Source organism: Poecilia mexicana, unplaced genomic scaffold (genome assembly GCF_051168715.1).
Source record: "Poecilia mexicana isolate PSO_F unplaced genomic scaffold, ASM5116871v1 scaffold_7, whole genome shotgun sequence".
In the NCBI taxonomy this organism is placed as follows: Eukaryota; Metazoa; Chordata; class Actinopteri; order Cyprinodontiformes; family Poeciliidae; genus Poecilia; species Poecilia mexicana.
The window spans coordinates 18,709,197-18,726,184 of record NW_028263376.1 but is presented as its reverse complement, the minus strand read 5'-3'; the positions used below and the strand labels follow the sequence as shown (position 1 = coordinate 18,726,184).

The 16,988-nt window shown below is 41.0% G+C and overlaps 1 protein-coding gene across 1 annotated transcript in view; it reads left to right on the top strand.

Annotated features, from left to right (window-relative positions):
• The window catches only part of camta1a (calmodulin binding transcription activator 1a), a 155,922-nt gene that overhangs the window by 116,501 nt on the left and 22,433 nt on the right, over positions 1–16,988 (top strand). The window contains exon 7 of the mRNA XM_088007524.1: positions 10,427–10,580. Coding sequence (XP_087863650.1) covers positions 10,427–10,580 — 154 coding nt within the window. The remainder of the gene's footprint in view (positions 1–10,426; positions 10,581–16,988) is intronic.

Below are 16,988 nucleotides of genomic sequence, written 5' to 3'. Positions count from 1 at the left end.
CCATCCAAATGCTCTAGAAAGCTTTAGCTGACGAGAACAAATCAGATCACACAGGAGGACCCAGGAGTCTCGGTTATCTAGAGAGATTGTGCAGAGAGGATTTGGCAGAGACCCTGTTTTCTGTATGCCCCAAGCATGTGAATTGTTATTGGAGAAGATTGAGTGTGTCCCACGGGCAGAAGAAATGTACAAAGTGTTGTCAGCAGGGGTACCAGCAACAGCGCTGGTGATTTTGTTAAAAATTATTATTTCTAAACGTTGATTTGTTTCCCACAAAATAAATGTTCTCCAATTAAAGGTTGTATTCTTGGTATTTTCTGTGAGATTATGCTGCTGCATCACAACATGAATTTATTCTAATCCTTTTTGCACATCTTTGAAAATGTGTCCATAATTCTATCGCTACACAACCATTGTGTTCCAGTTCCCTCAAGCGTTTCCTGTGAGTACAGATATCTGCATATCTCCGTATTTATGTTCTTGGTGACCAGGTGAGCTTTCAGTTACAGTCTCCGTCTTCGCCGTTGATGCCAACAAGCTCCCTTATCTATTATTGTTCAGTGAGGTAATGCAGAAGCAGATAGTGGCCAAGTTGGCCTATCTCATAACTGGACACACTTCAGTCCTCCCTGCGACTCCCTGTTTAGAAATGCACCAGCACATCTCACTCCCTGGGCTGTTCCTGTGAAGTCCTGATTCGCTCACAGACATGGGCAGAGGCACATAAATAGCATGCCTTGTCGACTGGCACAGGGGAAACCGACAACGCACACAAACAAATCAGACTCAGCGCTGATATGAAAGGGAGTGAGAGCAGAAGAGGGAGAGCTGATGGAGGGAGAGAGAGAGAGAAATGGCATTTGCTGTGTTTCCTCCACTAAATGAAATGCACTTTGCCCTAAGAGGAAGAGATGAAAATGAGGGGGCAAGCAACTGAAAGAGGGTGAGAGGTTATTTTGAGACAAAACAAAATGGATATGAAGGGAGGCTGTGCAGTTGATTTAATGACTTGCTTTACCTCCTTTCACTCCTGCGCGAGTCAGTATCACCTGTTCAGTCACTGAGTGTTAGGATCAGTGCCATGGGCTGTGTTAAGGCCATTATGGCAGCTGGATGGGCTTGTGATGGCCCTTTCTTAGTTTGCCCCTGGACTGCCTGGCCTCTCACTTGGGACCACCACAACTAATAGAGAAGCCAGTGAGGTCTGTAAGGGCCTTAGGATGAATAAGTAGGTTGTAAACTGTGAGTTGAGTTGTGGCAGCTAAAGGGCCTCCAATGCCTCACTGCCCACCTTACCGCCTGACTTACTGCCTGGCCGTTTGGTGTCCGAAAAGCTCCTCCATATTCAGGTCTGCGAGCGCTGGCCCTTTGCACTTTTATTGTAATGCGCTGAGACGCTTGGCACAGCAACAAACGCACACCTTTTACTGCGGTGTGTTACCCGAATAACATATTTCAACTCTAAGAAGGACCACTCACAAAAATAGTGGAGCCCTCTCACTTGTGCTCTCACCAACACGCAAGAATTGCAAAAGGCTCTCGCATAAAAACACAATTACACATTTGCAATTGCACGCACACACACACGCATACATGCACACGTTGCCTTGCATTACCCCACACAGAGTGAAACAGTTCTGCCCCTCTAAGCTGAGTTATTTAAAGCCCCACTCTCAGCTCCATCGGAGTGATTATGTGCTGCTGAATTAAACATCACAGGCCTCAGCCCCTGGCTTCCAATGAAACACATTCAAACATGTTGGCCTCTTCCTGTTCCTCAAAAGTTCCAAGCAATGCCTTTCGTGTCTCCCACCCCGTACACGAGGTGGTGAAAGAAAAGAGGTGGAGTATAAATACTCTATGAATCACAGCCTCTGCTTTGTTTCCTGTCCTGCCACATCATTCACAGACATTGAGGTATTATACCTTATAAAACTTCTGTAAGTGCAATCACTTACCACTGGACTGATGGAAAGACCACTCATTGTTATGCTTTCACCACGCACTTTATTAGGTACAGCTGTCTAATTGCTTGTAAACGAAAAAAGTAAATCACCCAATAGCATGGCAGCAACTCGGTGTGCTTAGCCATCTCATTATGAAGACCAATTTTAAAATGGGTAACACAATGAAGAAAAGAGGTTTAAATCACTTTGAATGAGGCACGGTTGCTGACATCAGACGGATTAGTCTGAGAAACTTTTTATTTTGGTCAAAACCATCCCTGGATTTTCAGATATGGGTCCAAAAGTGAGAATATTTACAGTCACAGGCAGCTGTGTGGACATGTATATCTATCACTTGACAGAAAGGCAACAGTAAGTCAAATAACCACTTGTTACAACCAAGGTATGCAAAGTACCTTCTCAACAACATGTGAAATCCTTGGCCCATAAGTACAAGCTGAGAATTGTTTAAACACGACAGCCTACCTGAGGAATGTTTCTGACAAATTGATGAGGATATTCCACAAAAACCTAGTTCAGAATTAGTTCTGAAGGCATAAGACGAATCCAACCTGGCACTAGCAAGATATACCTAATAAACTGGCTACCCTAAAATATGTCGGAGACTAATCTCTTACCACTGGCCTGATAGTAACCCCAGGCATTGTAGTAGCTTAGCTGAGTTGTTGTTGTTGGCGCAGAGCTGAGTGGAGCAGAGGGAAACCGTTGCAATAAGCTTTAACGTATAGGCTCCACACTCCAATTAGGGCGTCTTATATTTTAAACTGGGAACATTTAAACAAAGAGATTGTCACAGGCGACCCTGAAAGAAATGGGTTCAAACAGGGGTTTGCTCTGCCTCCCTCCTCCTCAACTGGAGCTTCAGGCTGTTTGTTGCTTTTTTTGGAAGGTTTGACATGCAGTTTTGTTTACCACAGTTCTCGTGCGAGCCTCTGTGCATGTGTGCTGATGCTCCGCATGTGGATGACTCTGTTACTGTGTGTTGGCACGAGGCACTGCACCAGCCAGCCACCCCCACACTCCAAAACACTCCCCTGGGCACTGAGCAATAAACGCTCCCTACAAAAATGAAGAAGTCTTGTGACTTGTGGCGGTGAACCTACAGCACCACGGATGCAGTTGACCTTGAAATGAGCAGGGGGTGTTTGGGGACAGGTGGGGGAGGGCAGTGTTTAAGAGTGCAACCTCGGTGCCAGAGGCCAGGAGGCAGCCTAATGACTGGCACACCACGCTATCCATCACTGTGCCACTGCCAGGGCAACTGCCCCCGCACAGCAAAGTGCACAAGAATTTAATCGCATCTCGAATCTGCAGAATTCGGCGGAGCAAGAATGAAACGCGCAGATCTGACTCCCAGGTGTTTCATGCACTCTTAAAACCACGCAGACATATGTGAGGATACGCTCAACAAATTCCAATATGCATTACGCACATAATAAACAGCATGAATATGCAGCCGATGCCCTCAGACTCACAGCTCATTTCACTCATTCTGCATGCATACTGATGAACTTACACCAGCTAACATACAGATATCTCTCTCTTGACACTCATTCATCTGCTATTTATATTTTTTACGTAGGCAGGCAGAAATACAAAAGCGCATATACCTTTATAAACACACAAGCCAAGATGTATTCCTCCTCTTCAGTTGCTGTAGAATGTTTGCAATGAAACAATAGACTTCTCTTGCTTTCATATTGTTTTCTTTTTTTATTGAAATGAATGTCATCCCATCTCTTGTTTCTTATTTTTCTTTCTTGCTTTTGATTTCCCTTCCTCTGGATTAAGATGGAAAAATCCAGGCTTTCCCCAACCCAGGCTGATGGGCCTTTTGAAGCCCCCACTCTTTGGTGTGGGTTGTTTTATCGCAGTGGAACAAGGTTTCTCCCTGCACTCCCCGGCTCATCCGCGTTCCATGAAGCATCCCCTCTCAATTAAGATCCTTTCATGTTAATGGTGTTCTTATCTCTCCTGTGCACGAGTTGTGAAAGCGAGGCCTTCTCCGGTAGAGTACAATCATGGAGCAGAGACGCCTGAATGACAATATTAGAGCTGTTACCCTCATTCTTCTTTCTGTCTCTGCCTCTGTGTCTTTCTACAGATCTCTATCTCAAATTCTGTCTTTCTTCTTTGCCTTTTTTCTTGTTAATGAGCTATTGTGAGCTTTTGAGGTAGCAGCTACATGCAGTAGTTTTAAGAGAGTGGCAGGGTCACGGAGTCTTAATGAGGCAGTGGAGACAAGACTTGACCACTCGTTGCCATTTCTACCAATATATGTACAGCACTTTAAACAGTTCTTAGTTTGGTACATTTTCCCTCAGCCCTATGACACAGAGCACATAAAGGAGAAGGTCACAGTATATGTCAACATTGACATCGAACCTGTCCTTGTCTTTTGCTCCATTAATTGTTATGTTCCTCTTCTCACTTTGCGGTTTTGGGGAGTGGAACAGGGTGTTTGACTCCAGGACGAGGTAGGCAGTCACTGAGAGATCATTGGAGCTCTGGCTGCCTTTAAGTGCGTGGGTGCCAGAGAAACCTGTTGCCAGGCTACAACAGCACCTTTATCCTTCGGTTGCGATGGCGATGTCTTGCATATCTTCATGCATGCGTGTGTTTTTGAATGTGTGTTCAAGTGTTGACACATCAACCTTTTTTTTTTTCATATGTGTATGGTGCATTTTGTCTTTTACGCCAAAATAATCTCAGCATACTCAGAATGTGGGTTTTCTTAAATGTGCGTCCTTGTCTGTTTGCTGGTGTTTGTGAGTAAGATTTGGTGAAAAGGAGGGGCAAGAAGGCATACCACCACCCACTCAGCAGGCCTTCCGCCCCCGTGGCTGACTCCCCAAGACTCTGCTAGTAATTAGCTCAACATCTTTCCATCTGTTCGAGGGAGGTGCAGTAAACATAAACACAACACAAGCCACATTGAAATTTTGGCCACGCACAAGCATACATGATATATTCAGGCTTTAATTTGTATGAATGGTTGGCGAGTAAGTTATCGTGCCGTGTAATGCTAATTGCTTTGAGAAAATACTGGGATCCTTTAAAGCAAGTGTGTGAGTGTAAAAATTTCCATCTTGACATGAATGAATGATTTTCAACCAAATTTGTTCATGTTGATATTTAGGCAAAATGCTGCTCTGTGCTGCTAGGTATGATCTTGTAAATTTATATGCCCATTCTGGAACATGGTTGTCAAAAGTATAAAGGCAAATACGTCATCTTTCTTATTTATTTACTTTGCTTTTCAGTTGCAAAAGACTGATGTCGTTACACCAAACTCAGACATCAATGCGTTCCTCAGTCTCTAGCTCGAATGGGAGTTCATTTCATGATTTATATGGCAATTTATCTAGTGAGGGTAAATTGCCATATAATAGGAGAAATGTCTGAGAGACAGCAGCTTAGAGACCTAGGAGACAGGCACCCTATCCATGAATTTCAAAGCATAAATAACCACTTGTGACAAAAACTGTAAAATAAAAATAAAAAAATAAACACGATTCTGTAGACATTTAAACAGATGTAAGTTCTGTTCCGAATCTCTTGTGAATTGCCCAACATCTGCATTGCTAGAATAGCAGACACTGAGAAAAAAAACTATTTGCTACTGAATTTAATGACATTGAGAGTTTTTGGGAGTGTTGTTCTTCATATTAATAACTTAATATTAACCGTTTCATGCATGAATTATGATCCTTTGTGTCAAGATTTTTTCCCCCATTTTTGTTATTTTCTTAAGGCATTAAAAAAAGGTAGGAAAAAATTTTGTAAACATTTTTTTTATTATTTTATTTTTTTAGGTGATCAATTGTAATTTTCTCCAAATACACAGTTGTTATTCAAAAAATACATCAGTAGTATTGTTCTTTAGGGGTTATCTGATGTCACAATATTTCTTTTACCTGCTAGAGTCGTCTACAGTAGAAGGAGGGATCAGGTTGGTTGGCATGCTTTTGGTCTGTCGGCCATATTGGATTTAACAAAAATAATTTCTTGCATTTGCAGCTAATGGCCAGTAGTTTAATTGGTAACACTTTATTTGAAGGGGGGTGAATAAGACTGTCATGACACCATCATAAACATGACATAACACCTGTCATGAACATGAATAAGTCTTCATGAATATGTATGACTGTTGTCATAAAGCGTCATTCGGTAAATTATGACACTTTTAATACAAAGTTGACATTATTCAAAATGTCTTTGTTATGACAACTTGACATTAACCAAGAAATCATTACTGATATAAATTTGTTATAAAAGTATTACTGATTGCACTTTAAAAATTAGGTAACTTTGTTATTAAAGGTAAAGTTTAAACAGTAATGATTTATTGGTTAATGTCAAGTTGTCATAACAAAGACATTTTGAATAATGTCAACTTTGTATTAAAAGTGTCATAATTTACCGAATGACACTTTATGACAACAGTCATAAATATTCATGAAGGCTTATTCATGTTCATGACAGGTGTTATGTCATGTTTATGATGGTGTCATGACAGTCTTATTCACCCCCCTTCAAATAAAGTGTTACCGTTTATTTTATGATGCATTTGTGTCCACTTCAGTGGTCTGAAGATAAAAATCCACAAGAAGCACAAGAAAATGGCTTTTAGACAGCTGTCCACTGTAGTGACCACTATGCATGAAGGGGTTAATAACATGATCTATAGACATTTACAGATCCAGGGAAAACACTAAGCATTCTCTGGGTTTATAATATAAAGCAGGAGACTCAGAAGGACCCAGGACACTCTGGATGGACAAAGTTTCTCAACTGACCTGGAAACACTTTAGGTTTCCCTCAGAGGAGCCGGCCCAGGTGGGAAGAGGGAGGTCTGGGCCTTCCTCCTAGACTGCTGCCCCCAGGACACCACCCTGGTTAAACAGATGATGGTGGATGAAATTTAGAGTTAAGTTCCACAAAAAAAAAATCAATGAATAGGCGAATCTGCCTAAACTTAACTTCAAATAGATGGGGTTCCTCTCTGTCTGACATTGCTGTGGCATAAAACATTTTCATTATCATTTCAGCGAGATATGGCTAAAAGGGCTAATTTACGTGTTAATTTTTACATCTTCTCGCTCTGGAATGGGAGGACATTTTGTCTTTAAGGTCATTGGCAGTGAGTGAACTATTGTCTCTGATTTCCACATGTTAGTTGAGAATCAAAAGATTTTAGGTGCATAAACAGATGCTGAAAAATGTTCTTATAATCTTTGCACATTGCAAATTCCTGCAACTGTTGCCCGCTTCTCCACAGCAATCCAGAAGCAAGGCTGGAAAGCTGCCCTGAAATCCACATGGGAAATGAGAGGAAAAAAAACAACCAAAAGACTACATTACACAATTAATCAATAAGTTAATGAGATCTCCTTTTCTCTGAAAAAAGACTATCCAGGCAAAAAGTTCCCCCTCAGCCTTTTCCCTCTGCTCTTGGAGAACCAACTCCTGGTATTACACTGTGGAAAAAGAAAGCAGCCAGCAGGAAATTAAATTAAATTACCATCCTGATAGATTTATGTGGTGCTTTACATTTTCATTGTGTTGTTTTCGTCTCCGCGTGGAAGTGCACCTGAGTTGAGAAAGAACTGTTAAATATGCTGTAAAGTAAGTGAAGAGAAGTAACTGTGAGAGAGAGTGAAAAGTTGCAGACGTCATGCACCTCTTGCTCCCTCATTGGCTTCCAAACAAGAGAAGACTCTTAAAGTAAAACACAGAAATGCAAAATGGGAATGTTTCTTTGTGTTGAGTTCTGCAAGTGTGGATGCATGCCTGTGTTGTTCCTGGTGAAAAGGTAGAAAAAGTTGGGAGAGTGGCTGTTGAATGGAGGAAATTGTGTGTAACCATGTGAATGATTGTTTCCAACTAGCCTGTGTGTGTGTGTAGGTGTGTGTGCGTGTGTGTGGGTGTGCGCGCGTGTGTGTGTGTGTGCGTATTCTGTAAGTGTCTCTTCTACGCTATGCTAATGAGTTTTATCCTTTTCCGTCTGTTTTGTGCTTTCCTGCTTCTTTTTTACACATGCTGAAACATGAGCCGTGTGTCCATGCGTGCATCCTAACCCCCACCTGCATCTACACGTTTCGCGACCGCTCATAATTAAACATAACTGTCTACATTCTCAGTCCAAGTAAAGATTGAGGGCATCTCTTGGCTATTGACACAGCTGGCGCTGCCATCTGGGGACACCGCACACCGTCTGTGATATCACCAGCCAATCAGGCCATCAGTCATCACCTAGTGTCCGAACTGATGACAGGGGACACGGAAAGCAGGGAAATAAAGCATTGATATGCCCGGCTCCGGCTCGTGGTGGGAAATTGTGGGAAAGGTCATATGTCTACCTCAGCCTGCTTTCCAAGCCACTGAGCTACAGAAGCCCAGACACATCACAGAGAGGCGGGAGCTGTTTGTGTTTTTTAAGATGTTTTTATTGAAGTATTTCTGCGCGTCACAGCCACACCCCTGTCTGATATAACAGAGAAGCGGAAGGTGGGGGTTGTTTCTCAGATTAATGGTTCACACAGAGAGGGAGCACAGCCCTACAGTAGCAACACTGTGATTTATTTGCCACTTAGTACTGATGAAGCCTCAAACTGCACACACACACACACACACAGGCATCTAAGCGCGCACAAACACACATTGTCACAACATTTTTCTCGATCAAAGTCTGAGTTGGTTCATCTATTCCTGCATCTTGTTTAGATCTAAGTGTGTGCACACGTTGAGTGTTTCTTTTCTCTCTTTTTGCTGACTTGCGTAAACAGGAGAATCTGCTTTAGTTTGTTCCCCCAAAATAATATCAACCATGTGTTTACAATACCTTTTAAAACTTTCTGACCAAAACAACATAGTTTGTAATAGAGCAGTACAAGAAAAAGGAAGAGTATTTTTCTTTTTCAACTGATAACACGACCGGACACCGTGAACACCGCAGACCATTCCTGCAGTAAAGGTGAGGCTTAAAGCAATGTTAGGTTAAAAGATAATATTTCAAGCTTTGTAAATCTCATTAAGCACAGTTCAGTCCATCATCTGAAAACTGAAAAGTATGACACAACAGCAAATCTGCCAAGATATGACAGCCAAGGACGCCATTAATCGAAGAACCAGCAACAAGGTCCATTGTAACTCTAACAGGACTGCAAGGATCCTAATATCCTATAGGAAAATCTGCTGACTAAACAAAGTAATAAGGTACAAAGGGGAGAAGGCACTATTTAAAATGTTTTGGTTTGTAAGCAGAATGCTTTATGTGGCCAAAAACTAACACTTTTCACATTGATGTAATTTGGCTGTACACAGATTGCTTTGACTTTATTTGTAAAATAAAATTTAAGTGCACACATTTTAATCTTAAAGGTTCTACTTTTGTGTCCCTAGAATCCAGAGGGCCCCGTAAAACTTATGACTGGCCGGATTTGGCCCCCAAGCCTTGAGTTTGACACAAGTGCTTTAGGTGTACATAATTCGACTTCGAGGGGATGAATGCAAATGCATCTCACAGTTTTCAGATTTTTGTTTTTCATAATGACAGCATCCATTACCTTCCTCTCACTTCCCAGTAGTGCATAATTTATAACATGAAATCCTCAAAAATATCCAGACAAGATCACAAAATATAAAAAAGTTTAAAAGCAGGAATATTTTTTCAAGGCAGTGTGTGTATTGTGGCTAATATGTCTTGAATTAGATGGTTCAGTGGGAGTCAAATGTGAAAAACTGAAAGAGGAACATTGTGTAAGTGTTTTGCAATCAAAGGGAATTTCATGGTATTTATACCAGCATAACATTATGCTATTATTCATATGCTGTCAATTTAGAAAAATTTGCCGACGTAACCCAGTGATCATTTGCATGCAGTAAATTGTTGAGTTTTGACTTGGTAAATACCGGCAGAGTTAATTGAGGGCATCATCACACTATGTGGGAGGATTTGTCAAAATGCCATAAGTGTGTTACGCTGACACACATTGTAATTAACACACATGCAAATGTGTGTACACACCCGCATTAGCTCACCCGCTGGTATGCACTGTTGTGTTTTGAGATGCAGGAATACAGGCAGACACATAATGAGTGAGATTACAGTCGATTTCTGATCCCTGATTTGTTCTGCCGCTTGGCTTTAGGGGTTGAGCATTTCCTCCTCTTGTTCTCTCACACTTGTCGGTGTGAGGTTTACCGCAGAAGTGTTTTAAGCTCAGCCACATTTACCTCACATAACCCAGTTTGCTTTCCCCACATAAAGGCACTCACATCTGTACTGAATTAACTATGCACTACTGCTACTACGGGGTTAGGGTTACCCTTAACCCCCTGCATGGGGGAGTTCTACACTGTCTTTAATCTTTAATTTGTTAAGAAACAATACCACAGACTGCCGGTTTAATCACACTGTCTAACTTGCTCTCTGCTTTTTTGTGTTTTCCCTGCAGAACCCAGATATTGTGCTTGTCCACTATTTGAATGTTCCAGCTATTGAGGATTGTGGGAAACCATGCGGACCAATCCTGTGCTCCATCAATACAGACAAGAAGGAATGGGCCAAATGGACCAAAGAGGAGCTGATTGGACAGCTAAAGCCCATGTGTTAGTATTTCAAAAATTGGATTGAAAACTTTTTTTTTTCCTTTTTCTCATTTTAACTTTCAACTTCCACTATTAAACTTTAGTAAAATAGACTACAACAGCCTTCATGGATGCATGTTATTCAGCTTTACAGTTTTTTTCTTGAGCAGCTCATAATTTGAACTTTACAGTACGTTTCCTTAGCACCTAACTCTAGCAATCATCTTTTGCCAGTATTCCTAGACTGCTATAATACAGTATCCGCTTCCCGGAGCTGTCTGCTGCTTCTGGGTCAGAGTTCAGCTTTTTCCCTTGACCTCTGGCAAGCGTCTGGCCAGGCTGAGACAGCAGCTCCCCTCTGTCTGGACCATAGAGGCAGTCAAGGCAGAGTAGGGGCAACAAGCTGGTTATTGATTCATGTTAGTGCATGTGAGCAAGAATATTAGACTCACCAGAAATCCCCTGCCACCCCTTCCCAGCCTCTTTCTGTCTCCTTCCTTCCTGAATGGATTGTTTCCTTTTGTTATTAGCCGTACCAAAGATCAGGAAGTTGCAATGTGTGTTTTTACGACCATACATCAGGGCACAGACTAAGGTAATGTTTTGGAAAAAGCACGGGTTTTGTCTGACGATGGTAATATCCAAAAGGGGAATTTGTGAAGGCAGTAAAAAACTTTCCGAGTTCCCATAAGATACCTTTTAACAACCAGACTGTGATTCTAGGGTGTCTGTCAGGGGCCAGCGGAGCTGTGACTGATATTCCGATGGCCAATTATTGGTGATGTGGCCAGGTGAAGAGGAAGGTGTCAGCAGCTTTATAAGCGCACTCACATGCCAGCTGCATACCGAGTAGGCAGTCCCAGCCATCATCAGTGAGATCTGGGCTATATTGTCCCCCTCAACACTGCATTAGTTTTAAGACGTTTCAACATAAAGTCTTACCTCAGGACAGCGTCAGAGCAACAAAGATCCACTATATTCATTACATCTGTGGCTTAATGTACAAATCAAGCTCCATTTGCAATAATGCGTGAAGTCATTAACTTTAGCAGTTGTTGGGACAAAGTGTCTGAGAGTAAGATGCCTTCTAGCTGCCAGGCAACATAAGGGGGGCAACATAAAGAGCAAGAATTCCCTCTCCTGCTTTCTTTCTGTTTTTGCTGCCTGTCTTTCTTCTTCTACTCTCTTTCTTTTCCCCCTTCCTTCTGAAGCACAGAGCGCGCCGACACGACCTCATTCACGGAGAAACATTGCCATCTAGTGGTCATGTGAGGTAGCAACCCTCACCCCAAACGAGGATAAAGTTTGAATAAGGATACTGTGAATAAACCATGTGTTACATTGTCTCGAATTGAAGCTTAGCTCTAACTTTACCTCAAAGTACCTTTTATCTGAGTGACCATTAGTTGTCTAGACATGAAAGTTTTGTCTTGAATTATTTAGATTTGGAATAGTTTTCTACAACACAAAAGGCAGTATTCTTCATGAAACTTCCAGTAAAAATAACCTCGTTTTTATTGTACTGATTCATATTTTACTGTAGAAGAACTTCTTAAATGTGAAGTGAAAGGAAAATCATATAGATTATGTTTCTCAAATTGAAACCTTAAAAATTAGTGCTGTGAATTTATACAATCCTTCCTACCCCTTTAGTCAAGCCCCTAAGTTAAATATTGATTAAGAAAAAGTACTAGTTCCACTGGTAGATTATTTATTTATTTATTTATTTATTTATTTATTTATTTATTTATTTGAATGGCCCAGTCAAAGTCCAGCTATAAATCTGAGAATCTATTTCAGGACTTAAAAACTGATTCTCATAAATGCTCCCCTCCTAATGTCACTAAGCTTGTGCTTTTTTGCAAAAACAAATAACCAAATATTTCAGTTTCTAAATGCACTAAGCTGGTAGGGACAGACCCCAAGATATTTACAGCTGTAATTGCAAAAGGTGTTGACATTTTGAAAGACACGTATCATCTTTTTTTCCATTTAACTCTTCTAGCCTACTTTGTGTTGGTTTATGGAATGCATTGATTGGTGGTTTTGGATGTGATGTAATGTCACAAAATATAGAAAATGTTTAGGAAGTATTGATAGATTTACTTGTTTAATTTTTTGTGAGCACAGTGTTGCAGTTATGGCACTTGTTCTTGTCTTATTTCAGGCATGAATGATATCTCCACAAAATAATTGACAGAAAAGATGAAAACCAGTTGATTACATCCATCTCTTTGTGACCTAAATAAAAAACATTGGATAGTTTTAAAAAATGCTCAAGCTCTGTTAAAAAAAAAAGGCATCGTCATCCATAACATGCTGTAGGTGTTTGGTAAGAAGTACGGAGAGAGAAAATGGGTGGAGTGTAAGAGCGTGACGTTACTACTCAATCAGGCCACAGTTCCAACACAGCCAGCTGGATTTACTCTTTGCCTCTAATGAAACAAACACCGTACACTGCACATCCACGCCCCCCAGCCTCACTGACAGCAGCTCTAACAAACTCTGACAGGCAGAGGGCTGATCCTCAGGGTAGACGATTTGGACCAAATAGGCAAAATGGACAAATACGCCTTCCTGTGGGGAACTCTTCTATGTTGCTCCCAAACTTCCTCACGATGAGGTGCTGCCATTTTTATGACGGCATGCAATCGTCAGAGTGATCATCTGACTCAGTTGTTGCTTTGTTTCTCCGCCGGATCTGCCCAGGATTAAACCTAGTGCCGCTGCTCCTGTCATGTCCGCTTTGGAATTAAACAGTCAGTGAGAAGAGCAGACAGGCAGACACCGGGGTAACTGTACGTCAGCCGCCCAGAGCCTTCAGGGGTGACACTCGTCTAGATGAGGAGGACTGTGGCAATCTGGCATGAGCGATTAGGAAGGAGAGGAGACGAGATTGTTAAGACAAAGGCATGGCCCCGCTTGGTGGATGGAGTTTTGTTGTGTTGTACTCTCGCTTTTGCTGTCACACTGTCAGTCAGATTAGCAGAAAGGACGCTCTTCTGTCCTGCAGCGTTCTCACTAGCTTCCCAGTGAACGTGCAGAAGCATTCCGGTTGTGCTGCTATCCTCATTATGTCTTTATTAGAGATTTTAGCATCAACTCATTTGTACAATTTGCATTGCATCTGTCAGAAGGTTAATGGCGAGTGAAGCCTCGTCGTTTAGTCAAATCTCCAGACACAAACAATTATTTGTGCAGCAATTAAATTGATATTAGATGGATCTTTTCTTTTGTGTTCACTCTGTATCCTTTCTTCACAACAGTCTCTCTGGAATAAAGTATAAATGAATTTCATTTCATAATGTTTTTATAACACGCAACTGTGAGTTGTCAGGGGATTATGTAATCTTTGCTTGATCACAGCGGCTCTACGGACATCTGCTGGTGACAGCTTATAATCTAGCAGAAGATCTAAAAGCTTTCAAGTTCGATCCCCGGCTCAGTCTTCAGTCATGTTTTTCCCCAACGTTTTTCCACTTTAACAATTTTTATCTTTAATCCACAGTACCTCCATCCTCTTACCAGATTCTCTTGTCCTTTTTATCTCAAATGCAAACAGCAAATTCTCTGCGTTTTTCTTTCCTTATATATTTTTCTCTTTCATATTTAACTGTGAGAGCTGCTGAAGTGTAGAGGACTTAAATTAAAGCCGGCTTGATTTTGTCTGATAGGCTAAATATGCTTCTGCTCTGAAATATTACCTTTTTCTCCGGTTGAGAGCCTGAGCACTGTAGCACTCAGTGGTGTCTCCTGCCAGGCTTTTATGACCACTAAAAAGCACTATCTGTCCCATCAGAAATCATGTCTGCTTGACAAGTGGAGCAATAGAAAGTATTAGCAGGTACCACTGAGGTGTGACTGAGGGAGGGAGGAGAACTTTTCTGGAGAAAGGCTACCTTTCTCCCTCTGTGCAAGCGGCTGCTGCTTGGTGATTTTCCTCTTCACAGGTTTTGAGAAAAAAGTCACAGATCATGGTAAAGTTTGAGTTTAGGTCAAGTTTCTTTGTCAGTTTCATCAGCACTGACATGCAGGATCCTGTAGTAGAAAGTCCAACACCGAGACAAGGGAAAGTAAAGAGCAGAATTTTAATTAAGGAGTGCGACATTTATATATTCTCATCCTCATGATGGCCATGGATGCCACAAAAAGGTTTGCCTTTATGTGATTTAGATGAGCGGAGGTTTTATTGTTGTTTTTTTCTTTTCAAATTGAAATAATTCAGCAAACAAATTTGATGAATTAAATATGAGAATTTGGCTGCATAACCAGTTTATTGTAGATTATCTAAGTCTAATCCAAACACAGACAAAATTATTTGTAGAATCATGAATATATACATTCACTCCAACTAGCATTTGCTTAAATGGGACCTACTACGTTGTATACTTCCATTTGGGTCTCAGCTGCTTCTAGAAACAGCCCAAGCTCTTAAAAATCCACCCAGATGTTGTTTTGGCAATTAGTTAATGTTTTGTTGGTGTCTGGAAAATGAGCCCTTTGAAAAACCTCATTGTTGCATCACAATCAACAGACAGTGTGTTATTACCTAACCTAGCTAAGGACAGTATGTTTGGTCAGCTATTTTTACCACTGCATGTGCTGTATAATGGCTGCTGGAAAAGACAAGTGTATTGTTGTTAACTTACCATCCAGAAACTATTTACTGCATTCTTGCTTGTGCACAAGGCTTTACTAATGCTTTTCTAAGATTCACAGTTGTATAATTACACATCTGTTTTCTGCCATATTCACATGCCGGTGTAAACGTTGAGTTAGGGGGCGTGGCCAGCAGCAGTTCATTTGGTTTAAAGTGACAAGAGACTCTAATAACAAGGCTCGTTGTGAAACGAGTTCAAAATAGGCAGAACTGAGCAGACTAAAATCTCATTATCTAAGAGTCTTTTTGTGCAAAAACTATGATGAGCATGTTTTGTATTTCCCATACACCTATCCTAACCTGTTCAAGGAAGGACAATTTTTAAATCTTCCTTAGAATGTTACGCTTACACTGTTCATGTTTTGTAACCATCAGCAACCTTTATTGGCATAATTATAAGAGTTCAGTTTTTAAGCAAAGTCCATACATTTTTTGTACATGGTTGAGGCCAACACCTTGGGAAGGAGGTACAGACTGCTGAATGGCAGCCTTCTGTGTCCATTTTGAGACAAGTTTCTGATCTTTTTCCCAATGGAACACCCAGCTATGTCCATGTGTCAATTATCTAACATTTGATTTGACGGCATATAGACGAATTTGAATGTAGTTTTCCTCTCCTGATTTGGGTCATCTCCTGTGACCAGTCTAGGCCATCCCATCTCTGAACTCTACAGGACATAGCAGCAGATGGGCAGCAGCAGCAGAGGACTGCACCAGCCCCATGTGGCTCTAAGCACAGGAAATGCTGCCCAGGCTCACCAGTGTTTCATAATAACAGATAATGGTGTGGGGGATATTTTTACTGTGGCCCATTAATACTGATGAAGCATTATTTAAATGCCACATCCTACTACATTACTATTGCTGACTGTATCCACTTTTTACGAGCACAGTGTGCCCATCTTCTGATGACTGCTTCCAGCAGAATAATGTATCATATCACACATCATCTCAAATGGTTTCTTGAAAATGATAATGATAATTGACTGGACTCCGGTGACCTCCACAGTAACCAGATCTCCGTCCTCTAGGATGTGGTGAAATGGGAGATTCTCAGCGTGGCTGTGCAGCCAACGCCGCTGCATCAAGAGTATGATGCCATCATATCACCATGGAGCAAAATCTCAGAAATGTTTCTTCTGCCTTGCCGAATCAAAGAAGTTCAGAAGGGAATCCAACCTAGTAGTAGGAAAGTGTATCTAATATAATGGTTACCATGTACCTTCTGGTTAATTTATTACATTTGACCACTTTGGATTGCACAAAAATAAAATTTATACATTTAATGTACGTCATCCTGATGCAACACAACAATGCAACCAATATTGGTATTACATGTTAACTATAAAGCAGGGGTGTATCAATAGCACCACACATAATTCACAGATGTGAGCCAAATAATCAAGTTATTATTGATTTGAGGTGGAGTAGGAGGATCTGAAGATAATCTTTCACTTTTTTAATTCCACTTATTGTCTGACACTAATTCCTCTACCAGCAAAACAATCCCACTTAATGAAGATACCACACGCTTTATTAAAAGTTGTGAAAGTTTTCTAACATTTTACCTTGATTTCTCATTTTGACTATATCACTCAATCTTCATCTGAGATTGTACTAAAGATTTTCTTCTTCAGACCTCTTGTTTGTCTGTTTTTGAACCTGAAATTCAGTCGGGTTTATTGTCAGTTTTTAGCAGGAACTTCTTAATTTGAAAGTTTACTCTACATAAAGATGTAAAGCAGGCTGTTTAAGTAAGACAAAGATCC